Source organism: Piliocolobus tephrosceles, chromosome 1 (assembly GCF_002776525.5).
Source record: "Piliocolobus tephrosceles isolate RC106 chromosome 1, ASM277652v3, whole genome shotgun sequence".
Classification (NCBI taxonomy): domain Eukaryota; kingdom Metazoa; phylum Chordata; class Mammalia; order Primates; family Cercopithecidae; genus Piliocolobus; species Piliocolobus tephrosceles.
The window spans coordinates 56,815,306-56,837,599 of record NC_045434.1 but is presented as its reverse complement, the minus strand read 5'-3'; the positions used below and the strand labels follow the sequence as shown (position 1 = coordinate 56,837,599).

Below are 22,294 nucleotides of genomic sequence, written 5' to 3'. Positions count from 1 at the left end.
AATCTCAAAAGGTAAAGCAACTTGCTAAAGACGACGTAGCCAGGAAGTTTTGGAATGGAGACACAAAAACAGGTTGTTCCAATTCTAGATTACACTGTATGTGTGAATTTTACACACACACACCAGAGAGCTCATAGTCTGCACCAGCAAAGAAAATATACTCTCACCACAGCTCAATCGTTATTGGATTATAAACATAACAGGAAGCAGTTCTTCCTTTTTTTTTTTTTTTTTTTTTGCTTCCTTCAACTACTTTCCTATCATATACATGTGTATATATGTATATATGTGTATGTATATATGCAGATATATATGCGTGTGTGTGTGTGTGTGTGTGCATATATATCTCCTAGCTTCCCACCTCTTTTCTTTTATATTTTTTATTTTTTTTGAGATGGAGTCTCGCTCTGTCGCCAAGGCTGGAGTGCAGTAACACCAATCTTGGCTCACTGAAGCCTCTGCCTCCCAGGTTCAAGCGATTCTCCTGCCTCAGCCTCTCAAGTAGCTGGGACCACAGGCGCATGCCACCATGCCTGGCTAATTTTTTTGTATTTTTAGTGGATTTCACCATGCTGGCCAGGCTGGTCTCGAACTCCTGACCTCAAATGACCCCCCGCCTCAGCCTCCCAAAGCACTGGGATCACAGGCGTGAACCACTGTGCCTGGCCTCTTTTCTTTTTTATAAATCATCTTTTCTTCTAGCATGTTGCTTTATTTACTCTTATACTTAATATATTCCTTTCCTTCCATTCATCATTGTTTTAACTACCTTCTTAAAATTGGTGTACACTAAGTAATGTATTCTTGTTGTAGCAAAAGTCTAATTTTCCCATCTTTACACTCAGAGAAGTATTTAGAATTCTCAAAAAAATTATACTTAATTTGTTTTAATCAAGCAACTGGGGAGAGATACAATAGTTCCCATTTAGTTCAATCAGGTAATATTTATCGTGTGCCTAACATATTCAGCTTTGTGCTAGGTACTGTGAGGATATAAAAGAAGTACATGTATATGACCCTGCTTTAAGATATCTATCTGGCCGGGCGCGGTGGCTCAAGCCTGTAACCCCAGCACTTTGGGAGGCCGAGACGGGCGGATCACGAGGTCAGGAGATCGAGACCACCCTGGCTAACACGGTGAAACCCCGTCTCTACTAAAAATACAAAAAACTAGCCGGGTGAGGTGGCGGGCGCCTGTAGTCCCAGCTACTCGGAAGGCTGAGGCAGGAGAATGGAGTGAACCCAGGAGGCGGAGCTTGCAGTGAGCTGAGATCTGGCCACTGCACTCCAGCCTGGGCAACAGAGCGAGACTCCGTCTCAAAAAAAAAAAAAAAAAAAAAAAAAAAGATATCTATCTAATTCTGATAGAGAGGTTATAGGCTTTTGAAGTCTTCCTTTGTAGCACTTTTGCTTCCATCCTATGAAATGCGAGAAGCACAGAGATAAATTCAAAACATTTTGTCTAGATATTCCACAAAATAAAATAAAGGTGTCTACCATAATTGCCATAAATGAGAATGTCTGATTACAATTAATCATTACTAGGGTAGTCACTGGACTGGATGAAAAAAGTAAAGGGAGGGGTTCAGACAGACCTGTGGCACACTTTAAAGGGTGGGGAGGGGAGCTGGAAGAATCCAGGCTGCAGGAAACATATAAGGAAATGACTATTTCTCCACCACCGAGTTCCTCATTCAGTTCTGATGACAAAACACAAAGCACCAGTAATTGATCCAAAAAACCATAATACCATCTATTCCTTGATTGTTCTTGGTTTTGAAAATCAGACAGCAAGAAATGCACTTTTCTCTACTTTTTAAATAGTAATTACCCTCACCCACGGGCAGCACTTAAGGCAAAATGAAATGTGAAATAAGAAGTATTTCCAAAGAGCGGGAATGGAAGGGCCTTCAGAAAAAGAACGGCACAACCCATTTCATTTCTGAAACTCAGAAGGAAATGAAATCAAATTAATTTGTGAGCCCAGTCTTGTACTTCCAGTGCAGCTCCTAATTGGGTGAAGGTGGGAGGCACACCCAATGACTAGAGTCTGAAAATGGGTACATTTCCTCCAAAGACTTGGGTCCCAGAATGAAAATGCCAAACAAAAATTTGAAAGCACAGAAAGTCAAACCCATTGAGACTTTATTTTCTCCTCTACAAAGCTTTTCTCCTGAGAGGTGCATTTAGCAAGGACCAGATAGTGATGGAGATGCTTGAATTGACCCAATTTGCAAAAACTCTGAAAGAGTGCTTGCTTTTAATTTGATTGGGAAATTTTGATTTATTAATAATACAGCAAATGATGTGGAGAGAGCCCTTCATTTCCAAATAGCACTGCTGTGGTTTCACAGCACATAAACATTTACGGCTGGACGTAAAAGATCATGGTGCCTGAGTACTGAAGTCACCATTGCTGAACAAAGCAGTGGTGCCCTGAATAGGTATGACCCAAAGGATTGAAGGAATCACTGTGTTCCACACGTTTATTTAAATAGCATATCAGCTGTAGAATGGAAGGTAAGAAACTGGAGTGACTTGCCTCAATTCCTGTAAAGTTGCATGTAGGTTCATTAAGTAGACTCTCTCTGAAGACATTCACAAGCTGTCTCTCCTCCTTTAAGACTTTGCTCAAATGTTACATTTTCAAGAAAGCCAAACCAACCATTCCTATTTCACAGTGCAACATATGGTCACACTGCACTGCAACACACGTCTATGGATGAGTGTTGATTTTCCTTTCATTGGTTCTTTCTTTTTTGTTTTTTTCCTTTTATTCAATAGCACTTTGACTTTTAACATATTACAGGCTTGTTTCTTAGGATTATTGTTTAATGTCAGCTCCTTCCTGCTACAACATTAAGTTCCATGAGGGCAGGAACCTTTTTATTTTGTTCACTAATATATACCAAAGCCCCGGAGAAGTAACTAGCACAGAGTTGGATGTTCAATAAATATTTGTTGATTGAACAAATATCTGTTCAGAAAGGTGGAGGACCTAACAGTAATTTTTTTCTTTCTATCTTTCATTTGAATGACTGGATCCTGAAAACTGAAATTCCTCTCCCTCTCATTTGCCTTTATACCAACTGTTTCAATTATTCGTGACATCCAAACCCATCTCGTTCACCAATATTGTTCCAAAATAGTTAGGACTCCACAAGTTATAAAGTTTTAAAATAGCCGACAAACAAGTGTCGTAGGTTAAAACAGAAGCTCGAGGAAAAAAAAACCCTAGGTACTAATCATTACGTTTGATTTACCAGTTCTTCGGACCCTTATAAGCAGGACTTTCAGTCCCAGCAGACTGGAAGCAGCAGAATGTTCATGATTATGTTTGCTTTTACAAGTTTAACTATAATCATCGGAGCAGGAACAGAGTGCACCAAGTCATCTTTTCTAAATTATTGGCAGCCAATCTCTCCCTTTCAAAGCACAAGAGTGCTTCTGACCTAGTTAAATTCCGGCCATTCTGAACATGCTTAATAAAAAGACGCTTTTTTTTTTTTTTTTTTTTCCGGTCTCTACACTTACTTGTTGCCCAGTAACCAGGAAGATGGATCCTTCCTTTCCATGTACTACTTGTCGGTAAATGTGGTCGAGGATTAAGAGCTCACTCCAGCAGTTCTGAAGCAGCTTCATTTGGTCATCAACCTGCAAAAGAAATGGAAAAAGACAAACAAACAAAAAAACACAAAATATGACACTGTTATTCACTACTTTTTTTGTTTTTGTGTAGTTTTCAACATAAGAGGACTACCTATAAATAAGAAAGTCTCCACCCATGGTCACTGAAGCACAAGTGCTCAGAATTCATATCACTGTTCCTGAAAGTCATGATTTTCATTTGGACAAATATTTTTTTTAGGACACACGTAGGTACTTAAGCTAAGTATTTATAATCAATGAACTGCTAGGAAAATGCACTCCATTAAATTGGTCTACCTAACATTAATAGAGTTATTAGAGTTAGGTCCAGGTGCCTCAGGTTGTCCTGAGTAGGCCCCATCAGAATGACCCCAGATTGCCTATACTTATGTATCTAAAAATGAATACAGTACATTAAAGTGAAGCTGAAATAGTATATAGATATTAGCAAACTGCCAAGCCAAAAGAATTCATATAAAAGAAAATTAGCATTACCGCCCATTTGATTTTTGGAGCCAAAGACACACTGCCCATTTTGTAACCAGTGTTAACTGAAAGTCCAATTGTGCTGGACCGAAGAGAACACTCACCAAGCATGATGTCGGGGCTAACTGAAACTTCTTTTATAATTTGGACAATTTTCCCACCAACTCTCTAAACTTCAGTTTTCTGATCTCAATAACAGGCCCAAGAACAGTAAGTATCTTCCTGACAAGGTTGCTATGAGGATTACAGTGAAAAGTGCTACATTATAACAGGGATCTTATGGGTGTTTCACCTTCCCCTCCAGGGAACTGCATTATTCAATGACAAATGCACATCTATCTCATGTCCAGTCCTGATATTTAAATATGGACAGCATATTTATCCATTTCTATAGCTATTTGTATCAGTTTACTTTATGGTTTGTGATGTTTACCAGACAAAAACCTTGGTGTACCCAAATGCGATGGCCATGTTTAGATACACACTACACATTATTTAAAAAGTAACTGACATTTATATGTTGTTTAATATTTTTAAGAGTTTTTGTGTATTTTAGATTTGACTTGCAAAACATGCCTTTGAAGTTAGGAGAACTGGTACCCATTTTTTCAGATGAGAAAACAGGGTGTCAGAGAGGTTCAGGGGTATGTCTAAAGACTTGTTGGCCAGGCACAATGGCTCATGCCTGTAATCCTAGCACTTTGGGAGACTGAGGCCGGCAGATGACTGAGGTCAGGAATTTGAGACCAGCCTGGCCAACATGGCGAAACCCTGGCTCTACTAAAAATACAAAAATTAGCTGGGCGTCGTTGTGCACACCTGTAATACCAGCTACTTGGGAGGCTGAGGCAGGAGAATCACTTGAATCCGGCAGGCAGAGATTGCAGTGAGCAGAGATCATGCCACTGCACTCCAGCCTGGGTGACAGAGCAAGACTCCATCTCAAAATAAGAATTCTCTTTCTCCCTCTCACAATCTAGGCTGTCTCCAAATTATATCAAGAGGCTCTAGAATTTTATAAAACAAATACATTTAATTTACTTTATCAAATTCATTTTTATGTGGCCATTCCATGAGACTCTCAACAGCTGTCACTGATATATTAGTAGTGATAAGAGTTTCTGGCTAACTTTATTTCCACAATTTCAGGACACAGTGAGCTCAAGATAGCACCAAACATAGAGCAAAAACAAGGATTTGAGGCACAATTCCACACCTTCTAGCTATGAGAGCTTGGCCAAGCTGCTTAATTCTCTAGCCTTATATTTTCTCAGCTAAAAATATGTGGGGCAGGTCTTGTGAAGATGCAATGAGATAACGGATGGGAAAGCCCTTTGTGAAGTGTAAAGCAATACACAAAGGCAGAAATAACTAACAGAAGGCTTCCAACTGGAGGACCATGTAAGTGCTGTTTAGAAGAGAAAAAGAAATTACTTACAGAAATTGAAGTATAATCAAGCTCTGTGATCAGTAAAAGGCATCCCTGAGCACATCTCCATCAGAAATGTTTCAAACCAGTAAGTATGTTCTGACCAAAACAGTTACATTCATTAAGTCAATAGCTATTGTTGAGAGCCAATTCTTTGATGGTTATAAGTGCCAGGCCCTAGCAGATAAGGGTGGACAAGACAAATGCAGTCACTGCCTTTTTGAAAATGACTCTGGTGCGGGAGAATGTTCACCCAAACGGTATTTAGTGGTTTAGTTGACAGTGAGAGTTCATATTTTTCTTTAAAGGAAAGTCTCCAGAATGTCATGTGGTATTACAAGCCAGGCGGTGGGCAGCAGCTTATGCAGATCTGCCCAAATGTTCTCTGCCAACAGCTGACCCAGGGAGCTGTGGCCTAACGTCCTAGCAATTTGCATGTCATTGCATGCAGAGCAGATTCCAGGAAGTGATCCCCTCAGGTGCTAAGGAGTGATTTCCAAGCCAGGTGCACTTTGCTCTCTCTGGGTTTTATTGTATTCTCATACACTATCAGCATCTTATTTCAGATTTATTAGTCTATGATGGTAATTTGGTTTTGTTATGTTGTTCTTCTGTGATGTGAAGTATTAGTTATTTATTTAGCACTTATTTCAGGGAAGCCCAAAATACTTTATTTTGAAATTGGCTTTCTAGAAACAATTACCATACATGTTAATGTTGCATCGAATTTCCAAGTGGGTGGGGGACTATAGAATCCCCAAAGTCTATTTATGGACACCTAAAAAGGATTCCAGCTTAAGAACCTATTTATACAACAAGAAAATTTATTATTCCCATTTTGCAGGTGGAAAAATGGAAGTACTGAGACTATCTGCTGGCCATGAACAAAAGGAGAAAAGGTGAGTGAAAATTAAGAGAAGTATGTCAGCCAAGTGTGGTGGCTCACACCCATAATCCCAACACTTTGTGAGGCCGAGGTGGGAGGATCACTTGAGTACAGGAGTTCAAGACCAGCCTGGGCAGCATAGGGAGATTACAAAAAATGTAAAAATTAGCCAAGTGTGGTGGCACACACCTGCTACTCTGGAGCTGAGGTGGGAGGACTGCTGGAGCCCAGGAGGTTGAGGCTGAAGTAAGGCATGACTGCGCCACTGCATTCCAGGCTGGATGACAGAGCAAGACCCTGACACACACACACATACACTCTCTCTCTCTCTCTCACACACACACACAGAAGTATGTCTTCTAGAGCCATCTCATCAAGGGGTCTTCCTCTTCATTTGCATTTGATGGTTCCTGTCCTTCATATATAGCTTGACAGAAATAGTTACGGTAACAAGAACTTGCCACAATTAAGGCATACTAAAATTGTAAGACAACAATCTGAGGCCGGGTGCCACGGCTCATGCCTGTAGTCCCAGCACTTTGGGAGGCCTAGGTGGGCGGATCCCTTGAAGCCAGGAGTTTGAGACCAGTCTGGCTAACATGGTGAAACCCCATCTCTTAAAAAATTAGCCAGGTCTGGTGGCAGGCACCTGTAATCCCAGCTACTTGGGAGGCTGAGACGGAAGAATTGCTTGAACCCAGGAGGCGGAGGTTGCAGTGAGCCGAGATCGTGCCACTGCACTTCAGCCTGGGTGACAGAACAAGACTCTGTCTCAAAACAAACAAAAAACTGTCTGATTTTTCCTAGCTTTCTTTTCTTTTAGGATGCTGAGGATATACTTCAAAATCTGCATATTAAAATCTGCTTCTCTAAAAATTGCAGGAATAGGTACAATTGAGCCTGTCTGTTACCTGTAATTGGTACTGCATTTTTGTTTTATATTCTGTGCTGTTCACATTATCCTGTCTTCCCTTGTGTCTAACAGGACATCTCCTATAATCTCCCTGCTTTCACAAAGTATTATGATTGTTTGCTTATTTTTCTGCCTTCCTTGAGGGCAGGGACAGATTCTGAAGCTACAGCTCCCAAGTGCCTTCCTTGGTGTCTGGCAGAAAAAAAAGCCACTTAATAAATGCTTGCTAAATGAAGGAACAAATGATTGAATTACTTTTACTTCTGCAGTTATCTGTCTATCTTGTGCACCTAACCCACAGCATCAGCAAACAACTCTTTCATTGTTTGTAGAATTAATGACAATCTTTACAGGGCAGTGACTACCTCAGCAACTTGTATCTGACCCCTCTCACACGTGCCCTGCAGGTCTGCACCCACAGCTGGCCATTGGTAAAGATTTGACTGACTGTAATTTTAACACCCAACCCCCCCACTCGAGCAATTGATTCCTTGTTTTAATACTCTCCGAGGAGGTTTTCTATGCCAACATTCCATTTCATTATTTTCCATAATTGATTATGTGATATTTTATATTATCTTGAAATTGGTGACTGTGCAGCTTCATGGTGCGTTGGATAACATAGTTTTTATCAGCTCTATGAATAAAAAAATAGGGTAAATATGATGGCTGACTTGTTCCCTTGTTCTCAACAATTGAGCAATGTTGGCAATTTTGAAGATTTTTTATTTTTTAAGAAAAACAGAGTTATGGGGGTGTGGGTAGAAGAAGGAAGGGGAGAAAAATAATCTACTTCTTTTAAGCAAATTCTCCAGGTATTAATGCTGTCAATAAACAATTTAGAGTGGCATCCAGGGGGTTCTGGGAAGACCAATGAAGTGTAAGTTCCACATTATATAGCAAAACCTCTCACTAGTGGTTAGCAATACCACCTCATATAATCTTGTGTTATCAGCTATAATAAAAGGACTTATCTCAGAAACCTAGTTACTCATCAGAGAAAGTATTTATACTGATATTATAGATGAGAGTATAAAGGAATACAAGTCCCATATTGTTATGAAGCACAACTTCCCACAACCCACAAAGTTAATCATTAGAAACTTGTGGTTTTTCATAAGAAGAGTGAATCAGTCCATGGCCAGGCGCGGTGGCTCACACCTGTAATCCCAGCACTGTGGGAGGCCGAGGCAGGCAGATCACAAGGTCAGGAGTTCGAGACCAGCCTGGCCAACATAGTGAAACCCCATCTCTACTAAAAATACAAAAAATTAGACGGGCATGGTGGCAGGCGCCTGTAATCCCAGCTATTTAGGAGGCTGAGGCAGGAGAATCACTGGAACCCAAGAGGCAGAGGCTGCAATGAGCCAAGATGGCACCACTGCACTCTAGCCTGGGCCACAGAACAACACTCTGTCTCAAAAAAAAAAAAAAAAAAGAAAGAAAGAAAAAGAAACAGAAAAAGAGTGAATCTGGACAACAATTAGAAGAAAAATGTGTAGATCTTTGCCAAGCCCACATTTAGCCTATCAAAACCTTTTTGTGGCCTCCTCCCACTTGCCTTTTAATAGTCTAGCAAGTGAGCTGTTATTTTACTTTCCTTATTGCAAAGGCTTTTTAAAATTGATGTCATGGATTCTTGACATCTTGGGCTCAAGTGATTCTCCCATCTCAGCCTCTTGAGTAGCTAGGACCACCGGAACTCACCACCATGCCTGGCCAATTTTTTTTCTTGTTTGTAGAGACGAGGTCTCACTATGTTGCCCAGCCTGGTTTCGAAATCCTGGACTCAAGGTATCCTCTTGCCTTGGTGTCCCAAAGTGCTGGGACTATGGGTATGAGCCACAGAGCCTGGCCAGTGATTAACTTTAAAAAAGAGATTTTTAAAGAAAACATTCTACAATATGGACTGGTAGTTTTGTTTGTTTGTTTGTTTGTTTTTGAGACAGAGTCTTGCTCTGTTGCCCAGGCTGGAGTACTGTGGCGTGTTTATCTCTGCTCACTGCAAGCTCCGCCTCCCGGGTTCACGCCATTCTTCTGCCTCAGCCTCCCAAGTAGCTGAGACTACAGGCGCCCGCCACTATGCCCGGATAAATTTTTATATTTTTAGTAAAGAAGGGGTTTCACCGTGTTAGCCAGAATGGTCTCGATCTCCTGACCTCGTGATCCACTGGCCTCAGCCTCCCAAAGTGCTGCGATTACAGGCATGAGCCACCGCACCCGGCCATGGACTGATAGTTTTAAGTAGACATGAACTAATTTCTTATTCCTGATAGTTAATTTTGATGTGTCAGGTCTTGTGTTAGAAACTTGAGGGAAAACAGATTATTGAAATACAATCCCTGCCCCACACTCCAATGAGAGGAGACAGAAGTGTGAATCCACAATTTTTTTTTTTTTTTTTTTTTTTTTTGAGACGGAGTCTTGCTCTGTGGCCCAGGCTGGAGTGCAGTGGTGCGATCTCGGCTCACTGCAAGCTCCGCCTCCCGGGCCCACGCCATTCTCCTGCCTCAGCCTCCCGAGTAGATGGGCCCACAGGGGCCCGCCACCGCACCTGGCTAATTTTTTGTATTTTTAGTAGAGACAGGGTTTCACCGTGTTAGCCAGGATGGTCTCGATCTCCTGACCTTGTGATCCACCCGCCTCAGCCTCCCAAAGTGCTGGGAGAATCCACTATTATAATGCCATATGCACAAGAAAACAGGAGTAGTTTATACCATTCCATTACTTGGGGAGGCTTCCTGGGGGTCAGAGAAGGATGTGCTGAAGCAGGTTTTAACTTGTAGAATCACTTTTCTTTTTCTTTCTTTCTCAGTGTTTCCTGTTAGAATGCTCTTGGAACAAAGTATAATGTAGGAAAAAAGAAATGAGGCTGGGTGAGGTGGCCCACATGCCTGTATTCCAATACTTTGGGAGGCTGAGGTAGGAGGATCACTTGCATCCAGGAATTCAAGACCAACCTGGGCAACATAGTAAGATCCCGTCTCTACAAAAAATAAAATAAAAAGTTAGCCAGGCATAGCGGCACATGCATATGGTTCAAGCTACTCAGGAGGCTGAGGCTGGAGGATCACTTGAGCCCAGTAGGTAAAGGTGGAAGTAAGCCATGACTATGCCACTGCACTCAGCCTGGGCAACAGAGCAAAACTCTGTCTCTAAAAAGAAAAAAAGGCCAGGCATGGTGGCTCACGCCCGTAATCCCAGCATTTTGGAAGTACGAGGCGGGCAGATGACTTGAGGGCAGGAATTCAAGACCAGCCTGGCCAACATGGTGAAATTCCATCTCTACTAAAAATATAAAAATTAGCCAGACATGGTGGCATGTGCCTGCAATTCCAGCTACTCGGGAGGCTGAAACAGGAGAATCACTTGAATCCAGAAGGTGGAGGTTGCAGTGAGCCGAGATGGCGGCACTGCACTCCAGCCTGGGCGACAGAGTGAGACTCTGTCTCAAAAAAACAGGAAAGGAAAGAAAATGATTTTGAAGATGCTTCAGAATCATTACAAATTAAGTCCAGCTATTATTCCTTCTTTTTTTCTTTCTGACAAAAACAACAACAAAAAAATCCCTAAAGATGAATTTCCATCTCTTTTTGTAACAATGATGACATTTATAGAAGTTTGTTCTGAAGAAAGGGGAGAAAAATTAAAACCCAAACAAATCAAAATCAACTTAACATATCTTAATGAGAACCTGCTCTGGGCAGGACAGACACACAATTGCATTAATCCTTTACTGTTTTCATAAAAAACACTGATGATTATCTGCAACCTCTATAATAAACTGCTACAAAGTCCAAGAAAAAATGATTTCACATTAACAATGATTAAACAAGCACTAAAAACACTATTGTACAAGAGAACAAGAGCCAGTAAAACGCTCTAGTCAATTGTTGCAATACTTAATAGATTTATAACCAGAAGTTCTTCCCTGCCCAGAGATAACTGGGGGTGATTCCAATGTGCTTTCTAATTGTGCTGCTGCTGTTCCATAATACAAAGTCCTATCCATCAACACTTCCTCGGATAACTGAGCTCTTCTGGCCCCTTTCTATGTTTCTCCAATGGAGCAACAAAGGACCTCCCCCTAACCTCCTTTTGCCAGATCTGGACTCAGGAGGAAAGCAGGAGGCCGAGGGGTTTAACTTCCTATCTGCCTCTTTTCTATTCCCACCAAACCCCAGTTTTCATTCATTTCATCTCCCATCTATGTCACGCCCAATAGGCCCGCAGAATCTGAACCTACACCGTCTCCATACTTCTCCCTCTTGGTCTGTTTTATTATATTACAGTTACTACAACTATCTCTTTTGGTCACACTGTTCCTTTGGACAATCACCTATTCCAAATTCCCTAGACTTCTCTTCGAAAATCTTCACCAAACCAGATCTCCCTAATCAGTGTATGCTGGGAATAGATTATCCATGTGCCTACTTCTCCTCCAGCCTAGGTTGGCCTGTGGCAGCCAGAAACTGGGGGCAGTTGCCTCTGACTGCAAGCAACCCGCTTTTTTGATACCGCTGTGACATGTAAACATCATTTTTTAAAATGTGAGCCATATAATGAAAAAGATGGAGAGTTTTTCTTTAAATGTCCTTTCCCATGTCAACTTCAGCTATTATTACATCCTAGTTCTTTGGTAAGCATTGTCTGTTTACTGTAGGTATCTTGCTTATGACTTGTTACTTCTACTACCACTATTGGGAAACCCTTACATCGTACTCTCAGGCACTGTCCTAAAAGCTTTACAGGCTGGGCACAGTGGTTCACGCCTGTAATCCCAGCATTTTGGGAGTCCAAAGCGGGTGGATCATCTGAGGTCAGGTATTTGAGACCAGCCTGGCCAACATGGTGAAACCCCCTCTCTACCAAAAATACAAAAAATTAGCCGGGCATGGCAACATGCACCTGTAATCCCAGCTACTCAGGAGGCTGAGGCAGGAGAATCGCTTGGACCCGGGAGGCAGAGGTTGCAGTGAGCGGAGACCACTCCATTGCACTCCAGCCTGGGTGACAGAGCGAGACTCCAACTCAAAAAACAGAAAGAAAGAAAGAGAGAGAGAGAGAGAGAAAGGAAGGCAGGCAGGCGAGCTTTACATGCATGAACCATTTAATCTTCACAACAACTCAATGAAGCAGAACTTATTATATTCCTCATTTTACCACTGAGGAAACTGAGGGAGAAAGGTTAAGTAACTTGCCAAATGTAACACAGCAAATAAGCAGCAGAGCCAATATTTGAAGAGTTCATCGTCCTAGCAACAAGACAATATAGCATTATACCTTACCTAAAATATCCATCAATGCATTGAGAAACCATTCGAAAAGCCGCCTCCTTCAGGAAGTCTTCCCTGATCAACTCCATCCCATACTATCATTCCTGCCTTCATGTAACCTTTTGTAATATGTTAACCTGCATTAATCAATTTGGGTTGTGCAAAATTCTTAGAGTAAGGGGTTCAAAACTTGCGAACTTCTTTGAGTAAGGGGTCCAAAAATATGCACTCAAAACTTGAGTGCATATAGACTGAAAATTAAATTGTACACAATAAGCTTTCATTGTCTTGGGGGCCAGATTTTTGGAACTTCATAAATTGGGAATGGGAGTAAAGGGAAGGTAGGGGTGGTGGTTAGTGGCTGTCATTCAGCTGACATCCTTAATCTCCAGGGAAGCAGGGCCTCCTTGGTCCTGCCCAATGTTCACATGTTTATGTGTAAAGTGAACGAGTAGAGCAGCAGTTGGGAAATGAACACGATAACTGTCAGCAGAAGGGGAAGACAGGAAACAAAACAGGCTGGTCCTCTACTTCTTGAATAGCTCAATCCAGAGTCACTCAGTACAGGAAGTCAGAGGCCTAGACTTCAGGAACCCCTGAAGGAACCACTCTGTAATCCAAGGTCCCACAGTGAGCATTCACAACCATGACAAGTCATCAGGAACAGGCTTATCAAATCCTCTGTTTAAGAAGTCATGGAATGGTGCGATTTGTATTACAGAATCTTTATCAAAAAATTTTAAAATTATTTCAAAGCGCAATGTTTCCAAAGTTAAGTTTCATTTATCCAGAACATCCATCCGCATAGTATACATGGTATACCTAGTCCCCAGGGATGTTAAATGTAACATTACATTATATAAAGATATGCTAGTGTCACTTATTAAATGTCAGTTTTTTCATTTATATAACTGAGAGGTAATTACATAAGTGAGAGGCATCTTTGAGGTTTACAGTATTGTATGTAAACGTTAAACAGCACTGTGAAGAAACATATAATCACCAGGACATATAATGTAATTTAGTCTGATTCTTTTGCTTAGAATTACAGTTACCTTCTCAAAATTTGTCAAACCAAAGGACAAAGTTTGGCCAGCATTTATTCTTCCTCTTAACCACGTTTCAAAAAGCTTCTTGTTGAAATATCAATTAATTACAAACTAATGATAAGTTCATCATATCTGGGGACTCAGGAATTTTGTCACCGCAGTCCTGGTAGACTTTTCTGTTTCTTAAGTTTCCATATATAGCCACATATAATTTATATGATCTGATTAAGGTGAGCACTAATGTGGCTTATGGAATCAATCACATTCCATTGCTTCAAAGTCAAAGCATGTACCCAAGTTAAGATAGAGGAGGAAAAGGAGGTCTCTGCCATTCCTAGGTTAGCTTTCTCACACTTCCCTTAAGAGCTGTGCTCAACATGATGATTCAGCTAGTGTGGTGGGGTGACTCATGAAGTTGCAAAGTAAAGAACATAGGAATTCATGTATTGACAAACTTCGTAGCCAACCTAGCCCCTGATTTTTTGACACTGTTATGAAAAAGTGGATGATTTGTACAAGGGCATGCCTAGCCTAGGAATCACTTACCTTCTCAGATTGTGGATATTCCCCAATCAACAATAAATCAAACAACATATGTTAGTGCTGGGGACTCTCAAGACTTGAATGAATGTAACACCTAGTTGTTATCCTCAAGGAACTTATAAATGAATTGGACCAACAAGACATAGCCCTGCAAAATACTTAGTCCATCAGGAAGCATACAAAGTATTACACTCTGTGGAACCAATAATTCAACAGTAAATATCTATATGTATACATATATAGATATGGATAATGTCACATCCTTAAGAAAAGATTTAGAAGCAGTTTACATGTGAGATGAAATAAACTCACATATAAGATGAATGGGATAAATGAAGACATGAGGATAAAGGGAAATAAAGGCAGGAAAATAAGTCAAAGCCAAGGATCAGGATCAGCCCCAAAGTAAGCTCTGTAAGGGTTGTTTCAGTTGTTGGAAATGAGCCACAATTTGGTTCCTTGTAGCCAGAGCATCATTATTGACATGATTTATATTTGTACATGAGATAACAATCAAAGCAGTTATTTGCCAAACAGCTTCTCCTACTACTAGACTCCTGAGCAAAATTTGTGGGTTTTTCCAAGAGAGAGAATTCCAGATTATGTAAATGGGGCTCTAACAATATCCCCACAGTAGATACTATATTCAGCCTCATAGAGAGTGTTCCTTTGAATGCCCTCAGTGTATGCTGATGGCAATGTTAAGAAGAGCCAAGATAATTTGGTCCTAGAGCTCAACTTTCTGATGGTCTGCTTTATGACAAAGATAAACCAAGACAATACAGAAATGGAGAGAATGCATATGTTTTAGGCTCCATTATAGCAGATGCCAGGGCTGTTAAACACTATAAGGAAATGCATAGCTTTGGAGCTCAGAGACATGGATACCCATCCTGGTATTCTCACTAACCAAGTAACTTTGGGCAAAGAACTAAAACTTAACAGACACCCTATTAAAAATACCAGATAGCAGAATCCTGTTAAAAATACTTAAACTGAAATCCAAATAAATAAATAAAGGCAAAATATGGAAGGCACTAAATGAAGTACAAAGGAAAATATTTCAGGTGATGCAAAAGTTTCATGAACTAGAAAAGAAATATTTTAAAGTAGATTAATAAGAAATATTTTCCAGTGCCTTCTCTTTCTGGGTATTGTTTTCATTTATGACCACTACCTGTTTCCTGTTCTCCAGATTAGAAATCTCTTATGTATAATTAAAGCAATGTTCTCACATGTCTAACCTGGTAGATAATATTCAAATAATGACAACAGAATCCTTCTCAGCTTGATATGTTTTCTTTTGGGTTGCTTGGAATGTCAAGAAAGCAGTTGTGAATATGATGGTCATTTTTCTAATAGCATAATGAGGTTCCATTTGGAATTCTCATTTTCCAGACACAGCCTTAAAGGCAACAATGCCACCAGCCAAAAAAGAATTACAGGTGTGGCCAGGCGCGGTGGCTCACGCCTGTAATCCCAGCACTTTGGGAGGTCGAGGTGAGTGGATCACGAGGTCAGGAGATCAAGATTATCCTGGCTAACACAGTGAAACTCCATCTCTACTAAAAATACAAACATTAGCCGGGTGTGGTGGCGGGCGCCTGTAGTCCCAGCTATTCGGGAGGCTGAGGCAGGAGAATTGCTTGAACCTGGGAGGCAGAGGTTGCAGATAGCCGAGATAGCGCCAATGCACTCCAGCCCGGTCGACAGAGCAAGATTCCATCTCAAAAAATAAAGTAAAATAAAATAAAATAAAAGAATTCCAGGTGTGCAGCAGACCCATCATCTGGATATCAGTGATTATGGCATAAATTAAGGAAGATTTTGGTTGCCCTCCAGCTTGTAAAATAGATGCACAATTAAGGTCCTTGGCATAGTAGGGTTAAGAAGAAAGGGAGAAGGTGAGGGATATTCCAGAGGGCATGCTCTGTGGCTCCCTTGAGATCATTTAATGCAAATTCTTCCTTTATAGATTGCTTTACAAAGCCAGAAAAAAAAAAAAAAAAAAAGAAAAAGAAAGCTTATAGAGGCTAAAATGTCCTTGGGTCCTTTTTGGCTGGCTGCTTCCATCAGGCAGTTGGCCAAAGAAAGGAGAAAAAGAATTCGAGTGGCCTAAATATTACTCACCAAAAGTACTACCAAAATTAGGGCAGAGGTAAAGGAGAGGTCCTTAAGGACCATTCAGTGATGGGAATTCTCTGGGTACAAAGGCTCCTAGGACAATTCCTCCGCTCAGTCCCCCAGGGACAAGAAGAGGACTTGTCCCTTCACACAATTTAAATTTCCCCTAAATGTCACCGTGTACAGTCAGTCTATGCCTTCAGAGATTCCCAGAAATGGATTCATAGAAAATAGTAGCAATTAAAGATGGAGCCCCAACAGTTGAAGTTTGGCCCTAAACTACAGAAAGGTTAAGTCTAGGGAAACAACACAATTTTTGCTTTGTTAAAAATTTCTTAATAGTGTAGAATGGGAAATATTTATGCCAGTGCCCTAAACATAGCATGCTAACAGTAATAGGTCTCTCTAATTTTCTGTCTTTGACACTGTGAATGGTCCCCCCTTTCATTACCTGGACTGGGGACACCCCCCTCCTGTTACATGCTGAATCACACCCTGGTACTAGGCTCACAGCATGTGCTTAAGTTATATTTGCTGAATCAATGCTGAAAGTATCTGATAGCTACATTTTGTTAAACTACATCATTTTATAGAAGAGGAAACTCAGGCTAGGTGGGCTGTGGTTCATAGAAGGCTACTTAGGTGCCAGAAACAGGATGGGAATCCAGGTATTCTGAATCCAAGCCCAGTGCTCTTTCACTGTGCCTCTTTCATAGAAGAATAAAGAACAATCTTCTTATCTTTTTCTGTAAGTTATTTTAAAAAATTATATTATAATTTTTATTTTTAAAAATTATATTAATTATAATATTGCCCAGTTTCTTTCCTGCAAGGAAATACATTAATGGTAATTTGATTTCTCTATTTCAAATGTAAAGAAATTTGTGATTTGGGAAATGAAGTCCTTTGGAAGTTTACAAAATACAAAACCATAGATACCAAATGATAGAACCTTGGAATTATCTGGACATAAAATCTACACAGATGCTCCTTCCGATTTGGGGGAAAGACAGAGAAAGTGATTCTGGATGGGAGATGAACTGAGGCCTAACATTTATTCTGAGAAGACTCGTGGGTGAAGTTGTCAGTGGCCCCTCTTATAATTGCTTACAGCTCGGCAGGGTGGAGTATAGGCACCCGCCCCCACTAGATAGCTTAAATCTCGAAAGGACGGACACTGATATCATGGAAACACCATTCACAATATTGTAAGGCACAAGTTTTGACCAATATTTTAGTTTCCCTGTCCTGGCCAGTTAAACAGGGAAAAACATTCTACACAAGCTGCAAGGTAATGATTTTGAAATCAGAATCACATTAGCTAAATTTTTAGCAAAACCACACCTAGCTCTTTTGCACTGTCTGAAGAGGGTGTGTCTTATGGCATATTGCCTATTACCTCTACTTTCATATTCTTCTTATTCTAGATTAAAGGAGAAGAATATGCAGGCTATGATACTGTACTGCCTCTCCCATTCCCACCCGACATACACACCCCTTACACACTCCCTTCCTACATCAGCATTGCCCTGTTGAATCTGTCCCCATGAGGCAAGGACTCTGTAGGTCAGTCCCAAGACATCCCTTTATGTCTTCCATATTTCTAGATAGGCTTTCCTTTACTCACTGTTAGTAATCTCTACAACTATTGGGTTTATATATGAATATAATGATGAAAGATAGCACATCAAGATCTGTAAGAAATTATGCACAGCACAGCCATCCTGATATACAAAATATAAGTACCCCAAAGGTGGCTGAGAAGTGAAAGACAAAGTATTGAATTTCTTTTGCCCAATTATTCTCATCATAAAATGAGAGAAATACTCTTTGTATTAAAGGAATGCATTTCTAACAGAGGTGAGTGACGAACGGAGTTCTTTTTTCTCCCTTGTAAGAAGGGAGAAAGAGAACTGTATCCCTTCCCATTGCCTTTGGATTTCACATAATAGGAATAATATTCTGGAGAGGAGGAGTGGCGATAAAAAGAAAAAAAGAAGAAATAATATTCTGACAAAGGTTTGTTTTAAAAAAAGAAATAATACCCAATTTAAGTGGCTGATCTCGTGTGTGTTTTATTTGAAATATGAATCACACAGAAAATGGGTTTGATATTTATAGAAAGAAATTGTTTACATTTTCTATGAGCATGCACTGTTCTTTGAGGGAAAGCATTTTTCAGAGAAAGAAGAATTGTGTTTCTAGAGGTATTCTCATGGCTTCTCACACACATGCTTACTCAAGCATGCAGGTCATGCTTCGCTTAACGACGGGGACATGTTCTGAGAAATGCATCATTAGGTGATTTCATCCTTGTGTGAACAGCAGAGAGTGAACGTACACAAACCTAGATGGTAGCACCTACTATGTACCTAGGCTATATGGAATAGTCTATCGCTCCTGGGCTACAAACCTGTACAGCATGTTACTGTGCTACAGTACAATACTTACAATGTTAAGTATTTGTGTAACTAGAAAATGGCCAGTAAAAATACATTATTCTAATATGTTGGGACCACCATCATATATGTAGTCCATCATTTATGAAACATTATTATGCTGTGCACAATGAACTTATGTTTGGTTGTTCAATGACACGCAGCTTCTACAGAGTGAGTGAGTTGGTTGACTGTTTTGCTGGAGTGGGCTGGTTGATTCATGTCAGACAAGAAGGTAATTCAGCCAACTCATTAAATCATTTAATTTTTTTTTTTTTTTTGATACGGAGTCTCGCTCTGCCGCCCAGGCTGGAGTGCTGTGGCCGGATCTCAGCTCACTGCAAACTCCGCCTCCCGGGTTCACACCATTCTCCTGCCTCAGCCTCCCAAGTAGCTGGGACTACAGGCGACCGCCACCTCGCTCGGCTAATTTTTTAGTAGAGACGGGGTTTCACCGTGTTAGCCAGGATGGTCTCGATCTCCTGACCTCGTGATCCGCCCGTCTCGGCCTCCCAAAGTGCTGGGATTACAGGCTTGAGCCACCGCGCCCGGCCGAAATCACTTAATTTTTTAATTGAACTGACCAACAGTTCCTGGCTTGTGTAGCTAGATATAGGCCTAGAGAAGGTTTGTTACCACATATCAGTCATATATACATACCACAGTCTGTTTTCCATAGCTGATCATACAACTCATATCCTGCTGTGTTTGAGTGTCAGGAGGGCAGCACAGGCCGGGCATGGTGGCTCATGCCTGTAATCTCAGCACTTTGGGAGGCTGACATAGGTAGATATCTGAGGTCAGGAGTTCAAGGCCAGCCTGGCCAACATGGTGAAAACCCATCTCTATTAAAAATACAAAAATTAGTCAGGCATGGTGGTGCACACCTGTAGTCCTAGCTACTCAGAAGGCTGAGGCAGGAGAATCACTTGAACCCCAGAGGCACAGGTAGCCATGAGCTGAGATCGTGTCACTGCACTCCAGTGTGGGCGACAGAGTGAGACTCCACCTCAAAAACAAACAAACAAACAAACAAACAAAATAAAGCAGCATTGTGGTATGGGTGCAGATTGATAATCAGAATAACAAAAATGCAGCAACATGAGAATAAATTTTCAAAATTAGTCTGTCACATATCCTTGTCTTAATGATGTTGGCCATTACACACAAGGTAGAGAACCAAAGCATTTCCAGGCCCATCTACTAGTAGTTTTCCTATTATTTCTTTATGTCCCATTAGTACTTTTCACTGCCACCAAATTTTTTAAAAAATATTACTTGCTGGCCGGGCGTGGTGGCTCACGCCTGTAATTCCAGCACTTTGGGAGGCTGAGGCAGGCAGATCACAAGGTCAGGAGATCGAGACCATCCTGGCTAATATGGTGAAACCCCGTCTCTACTAAAAATACAAAAAATTAGCTGGGTGTGGTAGCCGGCACCTGTAGTCCTGGCTACTCAGGAGGTTGAGGCAGGAGAATGGCGTGAACTTGGGATGCGGAGCTTGCAGTGAGTCGAGATGGCGCCACTGCACTCCAGCCTGGACGAGAGTGAGAGAATCCATCTCAAAAAAAAAAAAAAAAAATTTACTTGATGATAGTTTAGGACCTTTATTTAGAAGATACCGAATAGTAATCATAACCCACTCGTAGGAGAGAATATCTAACAACATTCACCAATGGACATCCAGCCAGGTGCTCAAGGTCAGGTGAATTTGTGCAGCATTGTTCTATATTTGTTCCCTGAAGTCTCATGCCACTTTATCTGAAGTACCTATGCATTTCTCACTAGGCCTGAACACAACAGTTCAAATTGAGGACTCTGGGCAGCTCATTGCTATTTCAATTACTCAGAAAGCTCAGCCAGGCATGATGGCACATGCCTATAGTCCCACCTACTCAGGAGGCTGATGTAGGAGGGTTGCTTGAGGATAGGAGTTTGAGGATGCAATGAGCTATGAGCACACCACTGTACTCCAGCCTGGGCAACACAGTGAGATCCTTTTGTTTCTTTTTTTATTAAAAAGGAGGTCAGACAGAGCCTGATTGAAGGGTAAACTACACCCTCTTCCTCATTGTGACCATCTGCCTTCACAAAGGCTGGGGACAGAATTATATCCTAAGATTTGGAATCTTATAAATATGTCCAGTCTTCTTGTTATATTTAACATATTCCTTTATGTTCTTTTCTGTCTATGAGAACTCTAGAAGAACACTACTTTTTCTGAAAGTTATTTTGGTGCCTGGTGTCTAAAAAGGCTATTTTTTTCATCTGAAGAACAGTCATATTTTGACATTCAAAGTGGCATTTAATAGACGTATATTTTAGAAATACCCATTCAGGCTGGGCATGGTGGCTCACACCTGTAATCCCAGCACTTTCGGAGGCTGAAAAAAAATGGATTGCTTGAGTCTAGGAGTTCAAGACCAGCCTGGGCAACATGGCGAAATTCCATTTCTACTAAAAACACAAAAATTAGGCAGGTGTGATGGCCGGCGCCTGTAACCCCAGCTACTCTGGAGGCTGAGGCACAAGACTCACTTAAATCCCTTGCTTAAAGGTTGCAGTGAACAGAGATCGTGTCACTGCACTCCAGCATGGGCAACAGATCAAGACTCCGTCTCCAAAAACAAAAAACAATTTTTTTTTTTTGAGACAGCATCTCACTCTTTGCCCAGGCTGGAGTGCAATGGCACAATCTTGGCTCACTGCAACCTCCACCTCCTCGGTTCAAGTGATTCTCCTGCCTCAACCTCCTGAGTAGCTGGGACTACAGGCATGCACCACCACGCCCGGCTAATTTTTGTATTTTCATTTTTGTATTTTTAGTAGAGACAGAGTTTCACCATATTGGCCAGGCTGGTCTCGAACTCCTAACCTCGTGATCCGCCCGTCTTGGCCTCCCAAAGTGCCGGGATTACAGGCGTGAGCCACAGTGCCCAGCCAAGAAATTTTTAAAAATTTAGAAATACCCATCCAGAGAATGAGGTTAATTAAATTTTGCGAAAGTTTGGGCTAGGTGCTTGCCTCAGACTCAAGCGTCAAACTCTTCCTCGAGGCAAAATTTGATTTAAAATCTAGGAAAAGGAAGTCTAGGAGGAGTCCATAGACTACAAAGTCACCTGCTCATGTGCATAGCATTGTGCTTAGATTGGAAGAGATTCAAGGATGAACAGGAAACACTTTTCAGGCCGGGCGCGGTGGCTCAAGCTTGTAATCGGCCACCGTTTGGGAGGCCGAGACGGGCGGATCACGAGGTCAGGAAATCGAGACCATCCTGGCTAACACCGTGAAACCCCGTCTCTACTAAAAAATACAAAAAAAAAAAAAAACCTAGCCGGGCGAGGCGGGTGCCTGTAGTCCCAGCTACTCGGAGGCTGAGGCAGGAGAATGGCGTAAACCCGGGAGGCGGAGCTTGCAGTGAGCTGAGAACCGGCCACTGCACTCCAGCCTGGGCTACAGAGCGAGACTCCGTCTCAAAAAAAAAAAAAAAAAAAAAAAAAAA

At 41.3% G+C, this 22,294-nt stretch overlaps 1 protein-coding gene across 3 annotated transcripts in view; it reads right to left on the bottom strand.

Moving 5' to 3' along the window:
- Window positions 1-22,294, bottom strand: part of NR5A2 (nuclear receptor subfamily 5 group A member 2) — a 150,497-nt gene that overhangs the window by 62,328 nt on the left and 65,875 nt on the right. For all 3 annotated transcript variants that reach the window (XM_023224725.1, XM_023224726.2, XM_023224727.1), the window contains one exon: window positions 3,535-3,654. In XM_023224725.1, the coding sequence (XP_023080493.1) occupies window positions 3,535-3,654 (120 nt within the window). The remainder of the gene's footprint in view (window positions 1-3,534; window positions 3,655-22,294) is intronic.